General features: G+C 39.5%; 1 protein-coding gene across 1 annotated transcript; it reads left to right on the top strand.

Annotated features, from left to right (window-relative positions):
• The first annotated feature begins 14845 nt into the window (after positions 1–14845).
• LOC120928300 (olfactory receptor class A-like protein 1) lies at positions 14846–15831 on the top strand. The gene has a single exon (XM_040339398.1). The coding sequence runs from the start codon at positions 14866–14868 to the stop codon at positions 15829–15831; it is 966 nt and encodes a 321-aa protein (XP_040195332.1). The 5' UTR covers positions 14846–14865.
• The last annotated feature ends 3177 nt before the right edge of the window (positions 15832–19008 follow it).

Here is a 19008-nt window from a genome sequence, read left to right as displayed (position 1 = left end):
TGTATTGCTGCTAGATGGCATGCAGATATCTTTATTATAATGTGCAATTGCATCATTACATTTTGTCACAATAACTAAATAATTAATTTAGACATCAGCAAGTAACTAGTTATATTCAGAGGGCTCCTACTGAGGATAACATGTTTCACTTTATACCTGTATGTTACTTTGTATTTAATATAAGATCTATTCTCAATAAAAACTTATTATGAAAAAAATGTATTTCAAAACAGTAAACCAATTTTCTGGCTAGTTATGATTTTGTTTTAAAAAATCACAGTTTTTCACTTTTAATATAAATGAGGTAACAAATACCGTAAGGTCATGGTATCCATACGCATTCATTAGCTGTAGCTAAGTAAGAGTACAGACATAATAGCTTTTCATACAAAGTGTTTTTGCTATGTCATTAGAGCATGCCAATCTATTGGTCCTTTGCTACTATTTTTCTCTCATGACCTTACAGCAACTGAAAAAGTTCCAGTACATAAGACAAAGAAAAGAAGAAAAGAAAAAAAAATAACCCAAAACAGTGTATATTATCTAGTCTGTGTACAAATTATAGAGTCTACAAACTATGGTATGGTGTATGGCAGTGATCAGGATGCTGGTATGACATATGGTGGTGATCAGAACACTGGTATGGAATTTGGCAATGATCAGGACACTGGTATTGGTTATGGCAGTGATCAGGATGCTGGTATGGTGTATGGCGGTGATCAGGATTTTTTTAGGTCTTGTGATAGTTGTGCAAATGTTTATCAAATATGTTTTTCACTAAAAATACACTAAAATCATTTTTAGCGAACACAAGCACAGCAAAACTTACAAAATGACTTATATTACTTCTTATTAAATCTAAAAGCTAAAAAAATTTAAGTTAATAAATAACAAGTATTTGTAAACAATAAATTGTAGGTTAGGATGAAGGAAAAAAGCTGGGACAGCCGCACTCCAAAAAAAGCTAGCTATGAAGAAGCACTAAGGCATAGTGCGAAACGTCAGCTTTTCTTTTGTTGTGCTGTTTTTTGCTGTGGCATGTATTTTGTGATTTTTAATTAAAGGAGGAGTTTTTTTGGAGTGCGGCTGTCCCAGCTTTTTTCCTTCATCCTAACCTGCATTTTGATTGCACTGCCTGCACCCTTGGCTCGAACCACAGGAATCAGATTACCTGGTTCTCTTTGAGCGGTTGTAGGTAGTTAAAGGAACACTAAAGCTTTTTTTTTTTTTTTTAAATAACAAACATGTTATACATACCTCCACTGTGCAGCTTGTTTTGCACACAGTGGCCCCGAACCTGGTCTTCTGGAGCGCTCGCATGGTGGAAAGTCCTTGCGGTCGTGCTCCTGTGATACAGCCGGCAGCCATAGCCACTCACTGTATCACTTGGTCCTGCCCCCCGGCACGCCATGTCATTGGATACGATTGACAGCAGTGCTAGCCAATGGCTGCGCTGCTTTCAATCAACCAATGAATGAGCCGAGAAGCCGGCCAAGAAATCTGTGCATTCACGGCACAGGACTTTCGAGGGGTCAGGTAAGTAAAGGGGGGCTCGGGGGGGGGGGGCGCTAATGCTCAGATGTCTTTTCACCTTAATGCATAGAATGCATTAAGGTGAAAAAACATCTACCTTTACAACCCCTTTAATTTAGTAGGCCTGGTTGCATAGGGTTAATTTAATAAATGGTCTACATTTGGATAGTGTTATCTACTTATGTGATATAAGTTGTATATATAATAGGGGTGAGAGGAAATAAAATAGGAGCATTCACATACAGTAATGAGATACCTAAATAGGGTGCAATGATTAGTAATTATGATATGTTATGGCTATTGCATATGCCCATTTAAAAAAAAAGGTTTTATATATTTTTTTATAGATTTTATGTAAGGCCTGATTCACACTTGTGCGGTGCGAATTTCAGCTCTCTTATCTCTGCAGAGAGATAAGAGAACTGTTCAGCAGATCGGCTCTGTTTTAGATGCGAATTTGGAGACCTGGGAGAGGGGAGGGGGAGGGGGGAAGTGTATTGAGGTGAATAACACAAATCCTGAAGAGAAATTAACACATCTGCGAATTAGATGCATGCCCATAGAAGATAATGGGCCTGAATTCGCACCAGAGCCGCACGGCAATACCTAGAAAACGCACATGTTTTTTCGGCAATGCGCAGTGCGAATGCATCACACATATGTGAACCAGCCTCATTGAAATCAATGTATTTTATAATGTTATGCGAATTGGATGCGGTTTAAGCCGCAACCAATTTGCATAGGTGTGAATCCGGCCTGAGGCACTTTTAGATATTTTTATATTTGTGCTTTATGATTACTGTTTTGTTAATTGTCCCTGACACTGAAAGACATAATCGGCTGGAGGTAATTAGGGGGAGGAGGATTTAGGCTCCATTCACACTAATGCGTTTTTTGGTACATTTTGCATTTTGCAGAAAAGCAGGGAAATGTTTTAACATGGGTTCCTATGGAACATGTTCACATCAATGCTTTTTTGTACCTCTGCGTTTTTGGAAAGGGTAGGGGACTTTTTTTCCCGCAAAAAGCAGTGTTTTGCATGTAATAGAATTCAATGGATCCGCATCCAAAACGCAAGTACTGCGTTTTTACCGCGATTTTGCATTTTTTTGCGTTTTGCGTTTTTTTTTTACCTATTGTTGTTTAAGCTGGTTGTTAAAGGAAATGTAAAACAAATTAAATTGATGGCTAAAAAAACAAAAAAAACGCAAATCGCGGTAAAATCGCGGCAAATCGCGGTAAAAACGCACCTAAAAAAACGCAAAAAGCACTGCAAAAAGCTCAAAAGCAACATGCATAGGTGTGATTCGAGCCTAAGGGGCACTTCACACCAGATGCAGTTCCATGCAGTTCCGCGCTGTTCCATTTTTTCTGCACCAGTACAGTCAGTTCCGGTCAGTTTCTGCACTGGAAACTGACCAGAAACTGACTGGAACTGACTGCATTGGTGTGAACTAGAGCCATTGGAATACATGAAAAACACTGCATACATTTTAAGGGCAGTTCAGACCAGATGCAGTTCCGTTCAGTTCCGTGCGCATTTTTTCTGCACTAAGGAACAGTTCACACCAAACGCAGTTCCGTTCAGTTCTGTGTGCTTTTTTTCTGCACAAAATGCATGCACAGTGTTTTCCATGTATTCCAATGGGTCTACTGTAGTTTGCTCTAGTTCACATCATGCAGTCAGTTTCCGGTCAGTTTCTGCACCAGAAACTGACTGCATGGTGTGAACTAGAGCCAACTAGAGCCATTGGAATACATGGAAAAGAATGTGCATGCATTTTTAGTGCAGAAAAAATGCACACAAAACTGTACGGAACTGCGTCTGGTGTGAATTGGCCCTAAGGTTCGAGTCGATTCACATCTATGCATGTTGTTTTTGAGCCTTTCTGCAGTGCTTTTTTTGCGGTGCTTGCAGCGTTTTTGGACACACAATTTTTACCGCGATTCGTCAAACCAAGGATGTACAGGTACATCCATTTGAGGGAAGTGGTTAAAATGTGGAATTTGGTAATGGGGCACTAAAGCATTAATGCACATGTCTCATAAAGTGAGAGACTGGAGGTGAGGGGTTAATATACAGGATACAGAAGGTGACAGGCTAATAAGTTGGTCACAAAGAGATAGCATGGAGATGTGTTGTACAGGAGAGGAAGGCGTGAAAGGGTTATAAAACAACCCCACTGGGCCACCTTGTGAGGAGAGACCCAGGCTAAGGGAAACTATTTTACTCTGATTTTCTTCTACTTTTCTCTTTTCTTTTCCCCTTTCCTTTTTTTTCATTTCTTGCTTCCTTGTTTTTGGTTTTGTCATACCATATTGATAAATGTTTTGGTAGGATGCTGAGGGGGATGGTACAGCTTCCCCAATTGTACTATATTCACAGGATTGGGATCCCTTGGGTTGAGGTATCAGGATCCATTTTAGATGCTAATGTTATATTTCACCATTTTATGGAATATGAGTGACCGACAACTTGCTGTAATGTCACTTGACCATTATTCTCATTTGTTGAATTTTTGGGTGCCTAGTGGTTGATACGTATGGGCTTATAGCCTAATGCCGCGTACACACGATCATTTTTCGACATGAAAAAACATTGTTTTTCAAAAACGTCATTAAAAATGATCGTGTGTGGGCTACATATCATTTTTCAGGTTCTGAAAAACGACAAAAAATGTTTTCGAACATGCTGCATTTTTTAACGTCGTTTTAAACGATGTCGTTTTTCGGGTTGTAAAAAATGATGGTGTGTTGGCTAAAACTACGTAAAAAACCCGCGCATGCTCAGAAGCAAGTTATGAGACGGGAGCGCTTGTTCTGGTAAAACTACGGTTCATAATGGAGTAAGCATATTCATCACGCTGTAACAGACAGAAAAGCGCGAATCGTCTTTTACTAACAAGGAATCTGCTAAAACAGCCCAAAGGCAAATGGAACTTCCCCTTTATAGTGCCGTCGTACGTGTTGTACGTCACCGCGCTTTGCTAGAATTTTTTTTTTAAATTATGGTGTGTAGGCAACGTCGTTTTAATGATGAAGTTGGGAAAACTTTGTTTTTTGGACATGCTGAAAAACGTTTTTTTTTTCATGCTGAAAAATGATCGTGTGTACGCGGCATTAGAAAAATGGTCATACTTGATGTACTTTCATAGTAACGCCTGTTTTCTTATGTTTTGTTTCCTTTTCTACGGTTTTGTATAAGCTGTATACTGTACAAACTTTTCCTAATAAAAACTAATTTAAAAAAAAAAATGGTCATACTAACATGTAGACCCAGATTGCTAGGCCTGAAACTTATTTTCGTAGCTCTTCTGTACAGCCGCTTAGAGTCTCTGATCACTTTGGTTAATGCATCCTTGTTTTGATGATTACCTGATAATGTTCAAGTATACGTTTTTTGTATTGTGCTTAAAACTTTAATACAAAGTATTGAAAAGAAAAAAACAATCACACACAGTTAAAACCCCTCACTATTTGATACAAAGTTCCTAAGCAAACTAAAAGGGTTAAATGTTAGGTTAAATAAATGTACAACTCACTCTACTTTACAGAGTATGTAAAGTAGTTGATGCTTCATCAAAGGTATTAATTGCATAGGTTTTAATCTAATCCCATGTGTATGTGAAGTAGTTTATGCTTCACCAAAGGTATTAATTGCGTACATTTTTAATCTAGTCAGTTGTGTGATGATGTCAGAAGTAAATGACTATAAATACAAGTAAATGGCATAATTATTCAACTAGACAAGGCTGTAAAAGGAGGTAAGAAGCAGTTTTCCTAACATAATGTCCATATTAGTGTTTTTGTTCAACCTCTTTAATTAAAATGTTAAATTTATACTTACCGTATGTTTATTTTCAATTCATGTACATTTTTCTTCTTTTGTCTATGCATCTGCTGTATTCGCACCTTACTTTTTAATTGCCTTTGAAATACAATAAAAATGTACTGAAATAAAAAGGAGATAACAAGCAAAAAAGTTAAATAAATAATTAGCATACTTATTTTTGTTTCCTGGGTCATTATAGAGGTTTTTTTTTTTACAATTATATACAACAAAGGCATTGTTTGTTGCATTTATATGTATTTATTAAGAGTGTCCTCTCTTTTGCAAAATCTTCTAAAATTATCACTATGCACAAAAATATTGTAGCTGTAAATATGGCCTGCCTAGCGCACATTCATTCGTGAGCTGGGTTAAAGCGGAGGTTCACCCAAAAAACAAGTATATAACATTACATTCTGTATACCTCAAACATGTACAGTATGCTGTTTGTTTGTTTGTTTTTTGGGGGTGTACATACAGTATTATCACTATTTTTCACCTGGCTTCCGGGTACTAGCTCCTGCGGGAGTAGGCGTTCCTATGCAGTGGCGCAATGTCCTCTGGGACTTCCCCCCGGCGGACAAGGCGCGTCACGAGTCTCCGTAACTAGCCGAACTGCGAGTCGGCTCTATACGGCACCTGCGCAGTCAGCTCTACACGGCTCCTAGTCGGTGCGCAGGCGCCGTATAGCGCCGTATAGAGCTGACTCGCAGTTCGGCTAGTTTCGGAAACTCGTGATGCGCCTTATCCGCTGGGGGGAAGTCCCAGAGGACATTGCGCCACTGCATAGGAACACCTACTCCCGCAGGAGCTAGTACCCGGAAGCCAGGTGAAAAATAGCGATAATACCATATGTACACCCCCAAAAAAAAACAGCATACTGTACATGTTTGAGGTATACAGAATGTAATGTTATATACTTGTTTTGTGGGTGAACCTTCGATTTAATTAAAGGTAAAAACAATGTAATTTTTTACATGGTTACAGTACTATTGTTATGACAATGTATTTATCATTCTTCTCCTTTGGTATTATTTGGTTTACTCATCAATTCTATGAAAATGAAAACATTATTACATACATACATACTTCGTATTTTACATGCACATTTTGATTTCAATTAAAATGTTAAAGTAAGACAACTTAGCCATATACACAAAAAAGCCCTTTTCTTTTTTAAGCAAGAAGGCAGTTCATAGCTGGATTTATTTGGTACAATTGTTAAATTATACCTCCAATAATAGCTAACCAAATGGTAAGTTCAGCTGCGTGTAAAACAGTATAGGAATGTATGCAATTAATTATTTCTCATCCAAACAAAAATGTTTACAGGGAATGTACAGCCTAAGTAAAAGATGAATGCCTGGTGACTTCTGGTAAGAGGATTACAGCTAAGCAGAACACACATGCCTGTAAGGAATACTTGTCTATAAACAATTTTGAGAAGTTTTATAATGTTCTGTAATTCTAAAGATTACATGATTTACAATGAATATATATATATATATAATAGAATGTGTTTAACTTCAATGGAGCTTGAAAAGTGCTTGAGGGTGCTCAAGCATTGCCAAAAAGTCCTTAACCACTTCCAAACCTGGCCGCTGCACATATACGGCCTGGTGGGTGCTCTCTCCTTCTGAGTGACAGGGATTCTCTTTCTTCTCGGGGTCTTTTACTGTTTTATCTATTTGTATCTGATGTATGCTATTGCTTTTTAATGTTTTAATGTTTCTCTGTTTTAACGGCTTTGATGTCTGTGATTTTACTGTTGTTATTGTATGTACGGCGAATGGCACCTGGTCCCGTCGCCGGGTAGCGTTTTGATACTTATGTGATTTAACGCTTAACAAAAATATTCAATAAACAATAAACTTTAAGCATTATTAAAATCACTGCTCCTGAAAAAATGTTAGTTTTTAAAACTCTTTTTGCATTGATACATGTCCCCTGGGGTAGGACCCAGGTTCCCAAACACTTTTTATGACAATAACTTGCATATTATCCTTTAAAATTAGCACTTTTGATTTCTCCCATAGACTTTTAAAGGGTGTTCCATGGCTTTTCGAATTTGCCGCAAACACCCCAAATTGTTTGCTATTCGGCGAGCAGGCGAACACCTGATTTTCTAGTAGAACTTACACTCGACTCGAACATCGGGCTCATCCCTACTGTTGTCCCCAAAACACAGTGTCCACACAGTGAAAACACCTGTCATACAACTGTCCCTGTGAACATCTGCCCGTCAAAATCGGCCACATCTGCCTGCCAACAGCTGGCACATCTGCTCGCGAACATCTGGCACATATGCCCGCCAACATCTAGCACATCTGCCAAATTAGTTAATTCCGAAATTTCTGGATTTACGACATTTTGAATTCCTGAATTCCAAAATTAAAAATTTCTGAAATTTTGAATTTCCAAAATTAAAAATTTCTGAAATTTTGAATTTCTGAAATTTCGCATTTCTGGAATTTTTAAAATTCGGAAATTCAAAATGTCGGAAATTCGGAATTTCGGAAATTTGAAATGTCGGAAATTTGGAATTTCCAAAATTAGAAAATTTGAAATGTCGGAAATTCAGAATTTTGGAAATTCAAAAATTTGGAAATTCGCAATTTTGGAATTTTTGGAAAATTTGAAAATTCGAAATTCCAAAATTTGAAAATCAAAATATCTAAAATCCGAAATTCCAAAACTCATAAATTTCAAATTCATAAATTCGAATATCTGACATTTCGGATATTCGAATTTTCAAAAATTTGAATCGCTAATTTTCTGAAATTCTAAAATATGGATTAAAAATTCATATCGAAATTTCTTAAATTTGAAAATTCTAAAATGTGAAAATCCAAAAATTTGAAAATTCAAACGAATGTTGAATTTTCAGAATTTCAATCATTTGAATTTCGGAAATTTGGAAATTTAAATAATCGAAAAGTAGAAATTTGAAAACTCATTTTAGGGGGAGCTCAGAAATACAGAAATTCTGAATTTCGAAAATTTGAAAATTCGGAAACTTGAAAATTCGAAAAGCCAAAATTCGAAAATTCAAAAGTGGAAATTCGAAAATTCAAAAATAAGAAAATCCAAAAATTTGGAAATTCAAATGAATGTCAAATGTTCGGAAATTCCATAATTCGGATTTCCGTAATTCAAAAATTCGAAAAGCGGAAATTCAAAATTAGGAGATTTGAACATTCAAAATTCGAAAATCAAAAATTTGTAAATACATTTTTTGTTTTCTTTCTTCATTTTCCAAAATCTTGTGACGCTGGAACAAATTATCTGAGTTTCCATTGATTCCTATTGGGAATGCCTAACGCCTCAAAAGTACCATTTGAGGCGTTAGGGATACAGTAATGGTAGAATGGAGAGGAGGAGACTAGAGAGCATGGTCCAAAATGCGGTGAGAATTGGGCAGCTCCACCAAATGTGTAGAGGGGTTCTTGAGAATACACAGTTTCTCCAACAGAGATCGGTGGAGGTTAGATAGATGCGGGCAAGCTTAGTTGGTGTGAGGTACCAGTTGTGGAATATTTTTTGGACAGTTTCCTAATGTAATACACATCTATCTTGAGATTTTCAAGGGCGCTTGGAGTGAGTGGTACCATTGTTGGGAGGTGTAGGAGCATTGCAGTAGCTATTTCCATTTTAGCATTGTTGGGGTTTTAGAAGTGTGGTAGGTGTCGGTAATGAGCTTGTAGAGAAACAATATTCCACGCCGATAAGGTGCGTTTAGCTTGAAAAATCTTGTCACATATCATGGTAGTAGGTTTTCAGACCAATGGTGTCTGATTAATGTTCTAAACGGTCCCGTTTTCATCGGACAAACCGATCGTGTGTGGGCCCCATCGTTTTTTTTCCCATCGGTGAAAAAACGTAGAACCTGTTTTAAAATTATCTGATGGTTAAAAAAACGATAGAAAAAAAAACGATCGTCTGTGGGCAAGTCAATCGGTTAAAAATCCATGCATGCTCAGAATCAAGTCGACGCATGCTAGGAAGCATTGAACTTCATTTTTCTCAGCACGTCGTAGTGTTTTACATCACCGCGTTCTGACACAAACAGATTTTTAACTGATAGTGTAGGCAAGACTGATGAAAGTCAGCTTCATCGGATATCTGATGAAAAAATCATTTTGTGTGTACAGGGCATAAGAAGATTCCATTGAGCAGCTAAACTGTAAGATGCCGCAATCATACATTTCCGGTCCAATGTTCTGCCTACAAGCTATAGAAGAATTCTAATGTTGTATGACACTAGTAATAATTATATTTATAAATTATTATTACTAGTCAACCAACATTAGAATTCTTCTATAGCCTATGGGCTGAGCATTTGACTGGAAATGTACGATTGCGGCATCGTACAGTTTAGCTGCTTGTCGAATCGTCTTAGAACATTTGACAGACACCTTAAGCCTTCAATAACAGATTCAATGTTTGTATGTTTTTCACTGCTTTGTCGAATCTTCGTCGTTCATGTCGAATGGTCTACCCCAACACTTTCTCTATAATGTTGAATCTTTTCTCTCTAAGTCAAATTTTTTCTCCCTATGTAGAATAATCTTGGACTAATAGAGTTAAGGTTAGGCACATTCGACCACAGGTTGGATAGACACAGATTGCTATTGTCAGCGTCATGTTGGATCTCCTATCTATATCGAACTGTTGCAGTTGTGTACGTTTCTCTGCCAATTATTGTCTGCACCTGATGGTGAACAATGCAAATATAAAAAACTGGCCTTTTCTTATTTTTAGGATGATTTATTTATGTTTTAACATTCCTTTCATCATTTTGATATGTGATCACAAACGCTCAACAGTCCCATTTGTTTATTTTTTGGGTTGCTTGACCTTTTTACCTCCAGAACAGGGATGGCATCAATACAATATCTTCTTTACTTTATCTGGGCAAAGCAAGGGTGTGTAAAGAACACTTTGCTGAGGCACTTCATTGAGGCTGGGTTCACACTTTGGCAAATTCCCCACATCCAATTCGCAATAGCAGAAGATTTTGACCGGCTCTCTAAGGAGCCAGTTCACATATCTCCGCTGAAACTCCATTGCAAATTTTTACAGGAGCCTTGTGCATATTTTGGTCTGTTTCAGGTTCAAATTCAGGCAACATTTTGGGCTGATATCGGACCTGAACGGTGAACGGGGGGATGCATCAGACCCCTGCTGTGAGCCACATGCGAAGATAGTGACCTGACTACACTGACCTGACTACACTGACCTGACTACACTGACCTTACTACACTGACCTGACCACACTGACCTGACCTGACTTGACCACACTGACCTGACTACACTACACTGACCTGACCACACTGACTTGACCACACTGACCTGACTTGACCACACTGACCTGACCACACTGATCTGACTTGACTTGACCACACTGACCTGACCTGACCACACTGACCTGACCACACTGACCTGACTTGATCACACAGACCTGACCTGACCACACTGACCTAACCTGACTTGACCACACTGACCTGACTACACTACATTGACCTGACTACACAGACCTGACCACCCTGACCTGACCACCCTGACCTGACCACCCTGACCTGACTACACTACACTGACCTGACCACACTACACTGACCTGACCACACTACACTGACCTGACCACACTGACCTGACCTGACTTGACCACACTGACCTGACTACACTACACTGACCTGACCTACATACACAATCACTGAGGTGACCCTGCTGTCATGCAGATGCATCATGCAGCCCTCAGGAGCAGAGGAGAGCCGCTGAACCGATATCACGGCGCGCCGGGCGGCATTGTAATTCCCGCCTTCTGAGCTTGCGGCGCCTATGATGGACGTCACACGTCCCGCGGGCCCAGATTGGAGCAGTGGGACGTCCATCATAGGCGCTGCAGGTTCCAGAAGGCGGGACCAGGGGCGTACCTAGATAATTCGGCACCCGGGGCGGATCCGATATCTGGCACCCCCCACGGTAAAATGTAAAAACATCCCACTGTGCCCCCTGCATCCTTCAATATGTCTTTGTTACTACTTTGTACCCCCCTCTCCACAGCTGCACCTCTGGACCCCTTTACATTACACAGCACCCTGCACCTCTGGACCCCTTTACATTACACAGCACCCTGCATCACTGGACCCCTTTACCTTACACAGCACCCTGCATCACTGGACCCATTTACATTACACAGCACCATGCATCACTGGACCCCTTTACATTACACAGCACCCTGCTCCACTGGACCCCTTTACATTACACAGCACCCTGCTCCACTGGACCCCTTTACATTACAGTGCACTTCTGGACCCCTTTACATTACACTGCACCCCTTTACATTAGACTGCACCTCTGGACCCCTTTACATTACACAGCACCCTGCATCACTGGACCCCTTTACATTACACAGCACCATGCATCACTGGACCCCTTTACATTACACAGCACCCTGCATCACTGGCCCCTTTTACATTACACAGCACCCTGCATCACTGGACCCCTTTATATTACAGTGCACTTCTGCACCCCTTTACATTAGACTGCACCTCTGGACCCCTTTACATTACACAGCACCCTGCATCACTGGACCCCTTTACATTGCACAGCACCCTGCATCACTATACCCCTTTACATTACACAGCACCCTGCACCTCTGGACCCCTTTACATTACACTGCACTTCTGGACCCCTTTACATTACAATGCACCCTGCACCTCTGGACCCCTTTACATTACAGAGCACCCTGCATCACTATACCCCTTTACATTACACAGCACCCTGCACCTCTGGACCCCTTTACATTAGACTGCACCTCTGGACCCCTTTACATTACACAGCACCCTGCATCGCTGGACCCCTTACATTACATAGCACCCTGCACCTCTGGACCCCTTTACATTACACAGCAACCTGCATTACTATACCCCTTAACATTACACAGCACCCTGCACCTCTGGACAGTGCAGACCCCTCCCTACAATACAGACCCCCCCTACAATACAGAACACCCCCCTACAATACAGTACCACCCCACAATACAGAACCCCCTCATATACAGATGCCACCCCCTACAATACAGAACACCCCCCCTACAATACAATACCCCGCCAATACAGATACCACCCCCCTACAATACAGAACACCCCCCCTACAATACAGTACCCCCCTATACAGATACCACCCCCTACAATACAGAACACCCCCCACCTACAATACAGTACCCCCCCAAACAGATACCACCCCCTACAATACAGAACACCCCCCCTACAATACAGTACCCTCCCACAATACAGAACCCCCCTATACAGATACCACCCAGCTACAATACAGAACACCCTTACAATAGTGCAGACACCCTCCTTGCCTTCAGACACGTAATGCCCCAGGCTCAGATGATCAGCCAGCGCACCACGTGCTACATACAGAGCAGTTGTACGGAGGAGGGGGAGGCGGCCGCAGCTTCACGCTGCTCGGAGTCACAGCCGTCAGCCATACTATCAGAGCCGCGGCGCTGCGCTGCCACAGAGAAGGGGATCATTGCGGCGGGTACCGGGTATCACTCGGGTACGGCTCGCACCAACCACCCCCCCGAAAAGCCTGCTGTGTCTGTGTGTTGTTTCCTAGACTGCCGTGCCACTGGCGCTGCCTCCCTGTCATCGCGGCCGCGCCATGCCACACGCTAAGTCCTCTTCAGTCGCGGAGGGGGGCGTCGGCCTGACAGTGTGTGGCTACTAATAAACTTTGTCATGCCCGAGACTCAGGCTTTTCGGCCACCCATTCGGGGCTCCAGCCTCCTCAGCCCACCCTTAACGACGCCCCTGGGTAAATTGATACAAAAGGTAATAGCTGTGGGGGATGAGCTGATGGAGGAAGTAAAACAGTGTTAGTTGGAATTAAGATAGCCTTCTTTAAAGAGAAGAGTTTCTGAGCATGTGCGGTTTTCTGCCCGTCAGAAAGCCATACAGACGAACGGTTTTCCCGCTCTGATTTTTGGCCTGACAGGAAAAAAGAGGTCCGGCAGTTTTCCCGTCAGAAAAACTGCAATGAAGCATATACACGGCTGGAATTCCCGACGAAAATCTCTCATCGGAAAAAACGCTTGTGTGTACGGGGCATAAGGCTGGCTATACATTTTAGAAATGTTCTTGTACAATTTCCCTTTAGATTTACCAAAACCATATATTATGAGGTCAAACCTAAACCCTTTTAATTTATTTGTAATCAGGCAGGCCCTTGCACTACATGGTTGAATGAAAATTTAAAGGAAATTGGAAAAGAAAATTGTATAATGTATGACCAGCTTAATTCCCCCACAGGAGCAGTCAGAGGGTTACAAACCATTTACCACTGACAGGAGTCCCTACAATGGCCAGATTTCATTCATGTATGTAAAACCTTTTTTCCAAAAGGATTTTAAAATCTTGCTGTAACTTTATAAAACTTGTTAGCTGGAGTTAGTGAAGTGTATTTAAATCTTCTAGTACATCTAGCTCTATCCTTTCCCTAGATTGACAATGCTGTTGTTCAAAGATGTCTCCATTGAAGGGCCAGGAGAAAAACAAACTCCCCTTATAGTGGACTTTTAAGGCACAAATTTCTTAAAACATATGTAAAGTAGTAAATTGTTTATTAAATATTTTCCTTATAAAAAAGGTATGTATATAACTCATATATATGCAAATACATAGCATGCTTAAAGGGGTTGTAAAGGTTCGTTTTTTTATTTTCTAAATAGGTTCCTTAAAGCTAGTGCATTGTTGGTTCACTTAGCTTTTCATAAAATTTCCCTTCTAAATGTTTTTTTTCTTTGTTTTCTTTGTCTGAATTTCTCACTTCCTGTTTCTCCTCAGTAAAGTGTTCATTAAGCTGTTCTAAATGACTTTCCACTGCTCGGATAATTTCAATTCTTGCATTCAACGCGTTTCAGAGTGTATATGTATCTCCTTCTTCAGGGATATAATTGAGCAAAAATATTATGTATTCTAAAATAGAATATTAAAGAAAGTAAATAAGAATTTTAGAATGTCTCCTTACATCATGTGTCTCCATCAGAGCGCCCCCTTACATCAGGTGTCCACATCACAGTGCTCCCTTACATGGACTGTCCCCATCAGTGGACATTCTTATATCACCTGTCTGCATAAAACTGGCTAAAGGATCAGTAGACCCCCCTAGATCCGGTCCTGCTCCATTGTTTCTCCATCCAGAGTGGAGTCACTATAAGACAGGAAGTCTGTTACTGATAGGATCACTAGGTGAAAACAAAGGGGAAAAAAAACACTTCAATACAAACAGTGATTCTAATATGATTGAAAACATATCTTTGGGGAAATTTAAGTTCCTTCCTAATATGATTCAACGTGTCATCATCCTTTATACAATTGCCATTATTTCACCATAAGAATATCTTAGAACTTTGATGTACAACAAATATTAATTTTTAAAAATGATAATTGTCAATTTGTTATTTTCAGGTGTGGTTTTCCTAATGTAGGGGAATGGATATACGAATTTTAAAGGCCTTTATCTTCATTCTTTTGACTGTGACTGGTATTCCAGGAAACCTTTATATTGTACTCCAGTTTTTGGTTATTAGGTTACTAGAAAAGAAGCTTCTACCATCCAACATAATTCTGCAAGTCTTAGCATTTTCAAATCTTCTCATTGTCTGCTCTCGTGTCATCCCACAGTCACTGAATGCCCTAGGAATTGAGGACCTAATGGATGGCATAAACTGCAAGATATCTGGATATACCTACAGAGTTAGTAGAGCTATGTCTATATGCATCACCAGCTTGCTTAGCTGTCATCAGTGCATCCTTATTGCGCCAAATACCAAGATCTGGGCCTATTTAAAAAAAATGGTGTCTCCTAATATAACTTTAATCATTCTTGCCATTCTTTTGATGAATCTTGCTCTTTATCGCACAAGTTTTATGTATGCTGATGCAAGAAATAACAACACTTCTCCATATACGCTTCATCTGGTTTACTGTGACACTGATTTTCAAACATATGTATCGTATATTGCCAACGGGGTTGTTTTTGCTTCCAGAGACTTTCTTTTTGTTGCATCAATGGTTCTTGCAAGCTTTTACATTGTGTATGTACTACTTAATCACAAGAAAACTGTAACAAGCATTCTATATTCAAACAGAGCAAAAAGTAAATCAATTGAGTATAAAGCTTCCAAAGCTGTAATATTACTGGTTATATGCTATGTGATGTTCATGGGGTTGGACAATTCTATGTGGACCTATACTCTGACTCTCTCAAATGTTGGAACCAACATGAATGATGCCAGGGTTGTGCTAGCTTGTGCCTACTCTGCAGTGTGCCCCATTGTTATTTTTGTTACCAACCCTAAACTACAGCAATGGTCAAGGTATACATTTTGGAGAAGACATCAGGATCAACGATCATCCTCCTCAAGTGAAATTCACTTGAAGCATATAAGTATATAAACAGAAAACATCCAGAGCATACCAGTATATCAAAGATTGTTATATGTGTTTTATTATCAAAATAATAAAAGTCTACTCATAAAAATGATAGATAAATACACTTAAAATACTCTTATATACATGGGAAATGCTGTATTACATCTATTGTTTTACAATTATATACATATAAATGTTTTCAGCCATGCTAGAGCAATATTCAACAAAATGCTGAACACCTCACACAGACCAGAGGATCTATTTCTAAATATCAAAATGACACTCATGCAGTATATAATATTATGAGCCAACAATGCTCCATACACTGAGATCATTAAAATACAAAACTGCATGGTATAAAATAAATTGTAGATTGAAAACATGTAAGCATCTAGCTTGATGCATTTCATTGATTGATTCTACTTGCTCAGGAGGGAATGCATAAAATGTATCTGTGGAAGGCATTTTAAAACCAGTATAATCTAATTGTTGGACCCAAATGACAGGGAAGAAAAAATATACATGGAGATCGGAAAGGAAAAGGATATCCAACTCTGTGGTACTTACATTTAGCCTCACAGTCCAAAACCATGGTACTATAGACTGCGAGCCGCCTAGAATGTCTATCCAGGGAGATGTGGAGGTGAGAACCCATCGGAAAGCCGGACACACATAAACAGATCCCCATAAGGACAAGAGTGTTCAAAAGGCAGTCGCAAATAATGCTTGATAGTGGCATTGTCTACATCTATTGTAGAAAAAACAAGTAAAAGAATGAGTCCAAATGATGATCAATCGAAGTAATGAGCACGGCAAACAAGTATCCTTAAGTAGTAGTGCAAACCGCTCACCTGGACAAATGGACCTGTGGGTGAGCAGCAGGTCAAATGCGCTGGGGGGTATAGGTAAAACGGTGCCTCCTCGGATGGTGCCCTTCTCCAAGCGACTCCTAGGGATGGATGTTCATCTGATATACTCCCACGTGGGATGGTGTCATAAAAGGAAATAAAGCAGACACATAGTGCTCTCCGTATATTCAAAATCACAATAAAATGTATTCAAAAGGTAAGGTACTCACAAATAAAGCACTATGTCCTAGTGCATGGAATATAAACGTACATCATTCAAAGGACCAGGTAGGTGGCTGTCCTGACATAAAAACGAAAGCCCCCCGCACGCGTATTGTCCCAAGGCACAGGACTTCTTCAGCGAAAATAGTAAGTGACCGGATTTATATTATAAAAACGCATGATGAAAGGACATACATTTAAAAAATGCTAATTGTGGTTGGAACCCCGCTTTAACCTCATCGGTCCACAGAACTTGTTTCCAAAATGCATCAGGCTTGTCTATATGTTCATTTGCAAAGTTCAAACGCAGATTTTTGTAGTGAGGATGTAGAAAAGGTTTTCTTCTGATGACTTTTCCATGAAGACCATATTTGTACAAGTATCTCTTTATTGTGGAATAGTGTACCACAACTCCAGTGTCTGCCAGATCTTTCTGGAGGGATCGTGCAGTCAAACGTGGGTTTTAAATTGCTTTTCTTACAATCCTGCGAGCTGTTCTGTCTGATATTTTTCTTGGTCTTCCAGATCTTCCTTTAACTTCCACTGTTCCTGATGACTGCCATTTCTTAATTACATTCCGAACAGAGGATATTGACATCTGAAAACGCTTTGCTATCTTCTTATAGCTTTCTCCAGCTTTGTGAGCGTCAACTATTTTCAGTTTCAGTTTTCTAGACAACTGCTTAGAAGAACCCATGGTGCTGATTGTTGGGGCAAGGTCAGATGAGTCTGGGCATTTAAAACCTTTGAGATTGACATCACCTGGTCTTCCCAGATGATGATTGAGAACAATCCATGCCACTGGAAGGTCTCAGCTTTGCAAAGGGGGCAGTGCACGCTATAAATTCTGCAGGGTGCCCAAACTTTTGCAGATGCCATTTTTTTGTTTTCTGTCATTTTTAAAGTGTAAATGATGGAAATAAAATCTAACTTTTTTTGACATATTATAAGAATGTCTAATCTAATTTGTAATGTAATGTGATGCCTTTTGGAGATTTTTCCATCTTTCCTTGGCTTTGTTATGCACATTAATACAAATTTTTACCTAGGGTGCCCAAACTTTCGATCCCAACTGTATAGGTAAGCCTATAATAAGGCTTACTTTTATGGACTGTAAATATCTCCTAAACATGTGCCATTTAGGAGATATTTACTTTGTACTGCACAGATGATGTCATCTGTGCATGCGCTGTGAAGAAATGTTCCTCCAGGCCCATTTTCCATTAGTGAGTACCCTGACTGGCGGCTCCCGCCTGCATGCATGGGAATGACATCATGCAACTCTGGCAAATATAAATATAAAATATCATATTTCATACAGTCATTAACACAATGAGATATATATATGGTCAGAACCACAATTACATGAAAAATAAGGTATAGGGGAGATTGGTTATTTTAAGGAAGATTAATGCGAATTTTGCCAACTAGTTTCGCACTATATGTGCTTCATCAGGGCTTGCATAATGTTCCTGTTCCTTTAATGCATGTAGCGGTCTGTGTATGACATAAAAATTCATCATTAATACAGATATAGTACAATAATTTAATATGTTTTATTTTAAACATTTGAAAAAATGTGTGTTTTTAACACATATATACATAAAGGAGAATATATAGTGCGCTTACCATTTCCGTTAAAAAGAGCTCCGAAAACTGGGCAGAGCAGCCTGCCTAGGAATCAGCAAAGAAGCACTGGATGCAATCAGGAGATTAGTTACTCCACTTATAATCAAATGGAAGCCAGATCCACTTGATTTTAGCAGGTGCGGACAATGAAATGTTTATGAGGATTTCCTCCCACAAAGAAGGAGAAGATACAGATGACAAAAAATTGTATCTATATTCTTCCTAAAAGCAAGCAAAAAGATAAAGGTAATAGTAGAGAATATTGAAAAATATGTCTATAAATATATATTGTATAAATAAATTGTTTATGCATTTAATAATAATGGAAAAGAAAATATCTAATGAAAGCTCAATGGAGATGTTTACCTCTATAGTAGCAAGGTTAAACTTAGTGCTGCCAGATGGATCCACAGAGGTTCCCAATAGGTTCCCACAAAGTTCTATAGAAAAAATAAGTATATATATATATATATATATATATAGATATATCAGAAACTAATGA

Source organism: Rana temporaria, chromosome 2 (assembly GCF_905171775.1).
Source record: "Rana temporaria chromosome 2, aRanTem1.1, whole genome shotgun sequence".
Classification (NCBI taxonomy): domain Eukaryota; kingdom Metazoa; phylum Chordata; class Amphibia; order Anura; family Ranidae; genus Rana; species Rana temporaria.
This window is presented reverse-complemented; position numbering and strand designations above follow the sequence as displayed.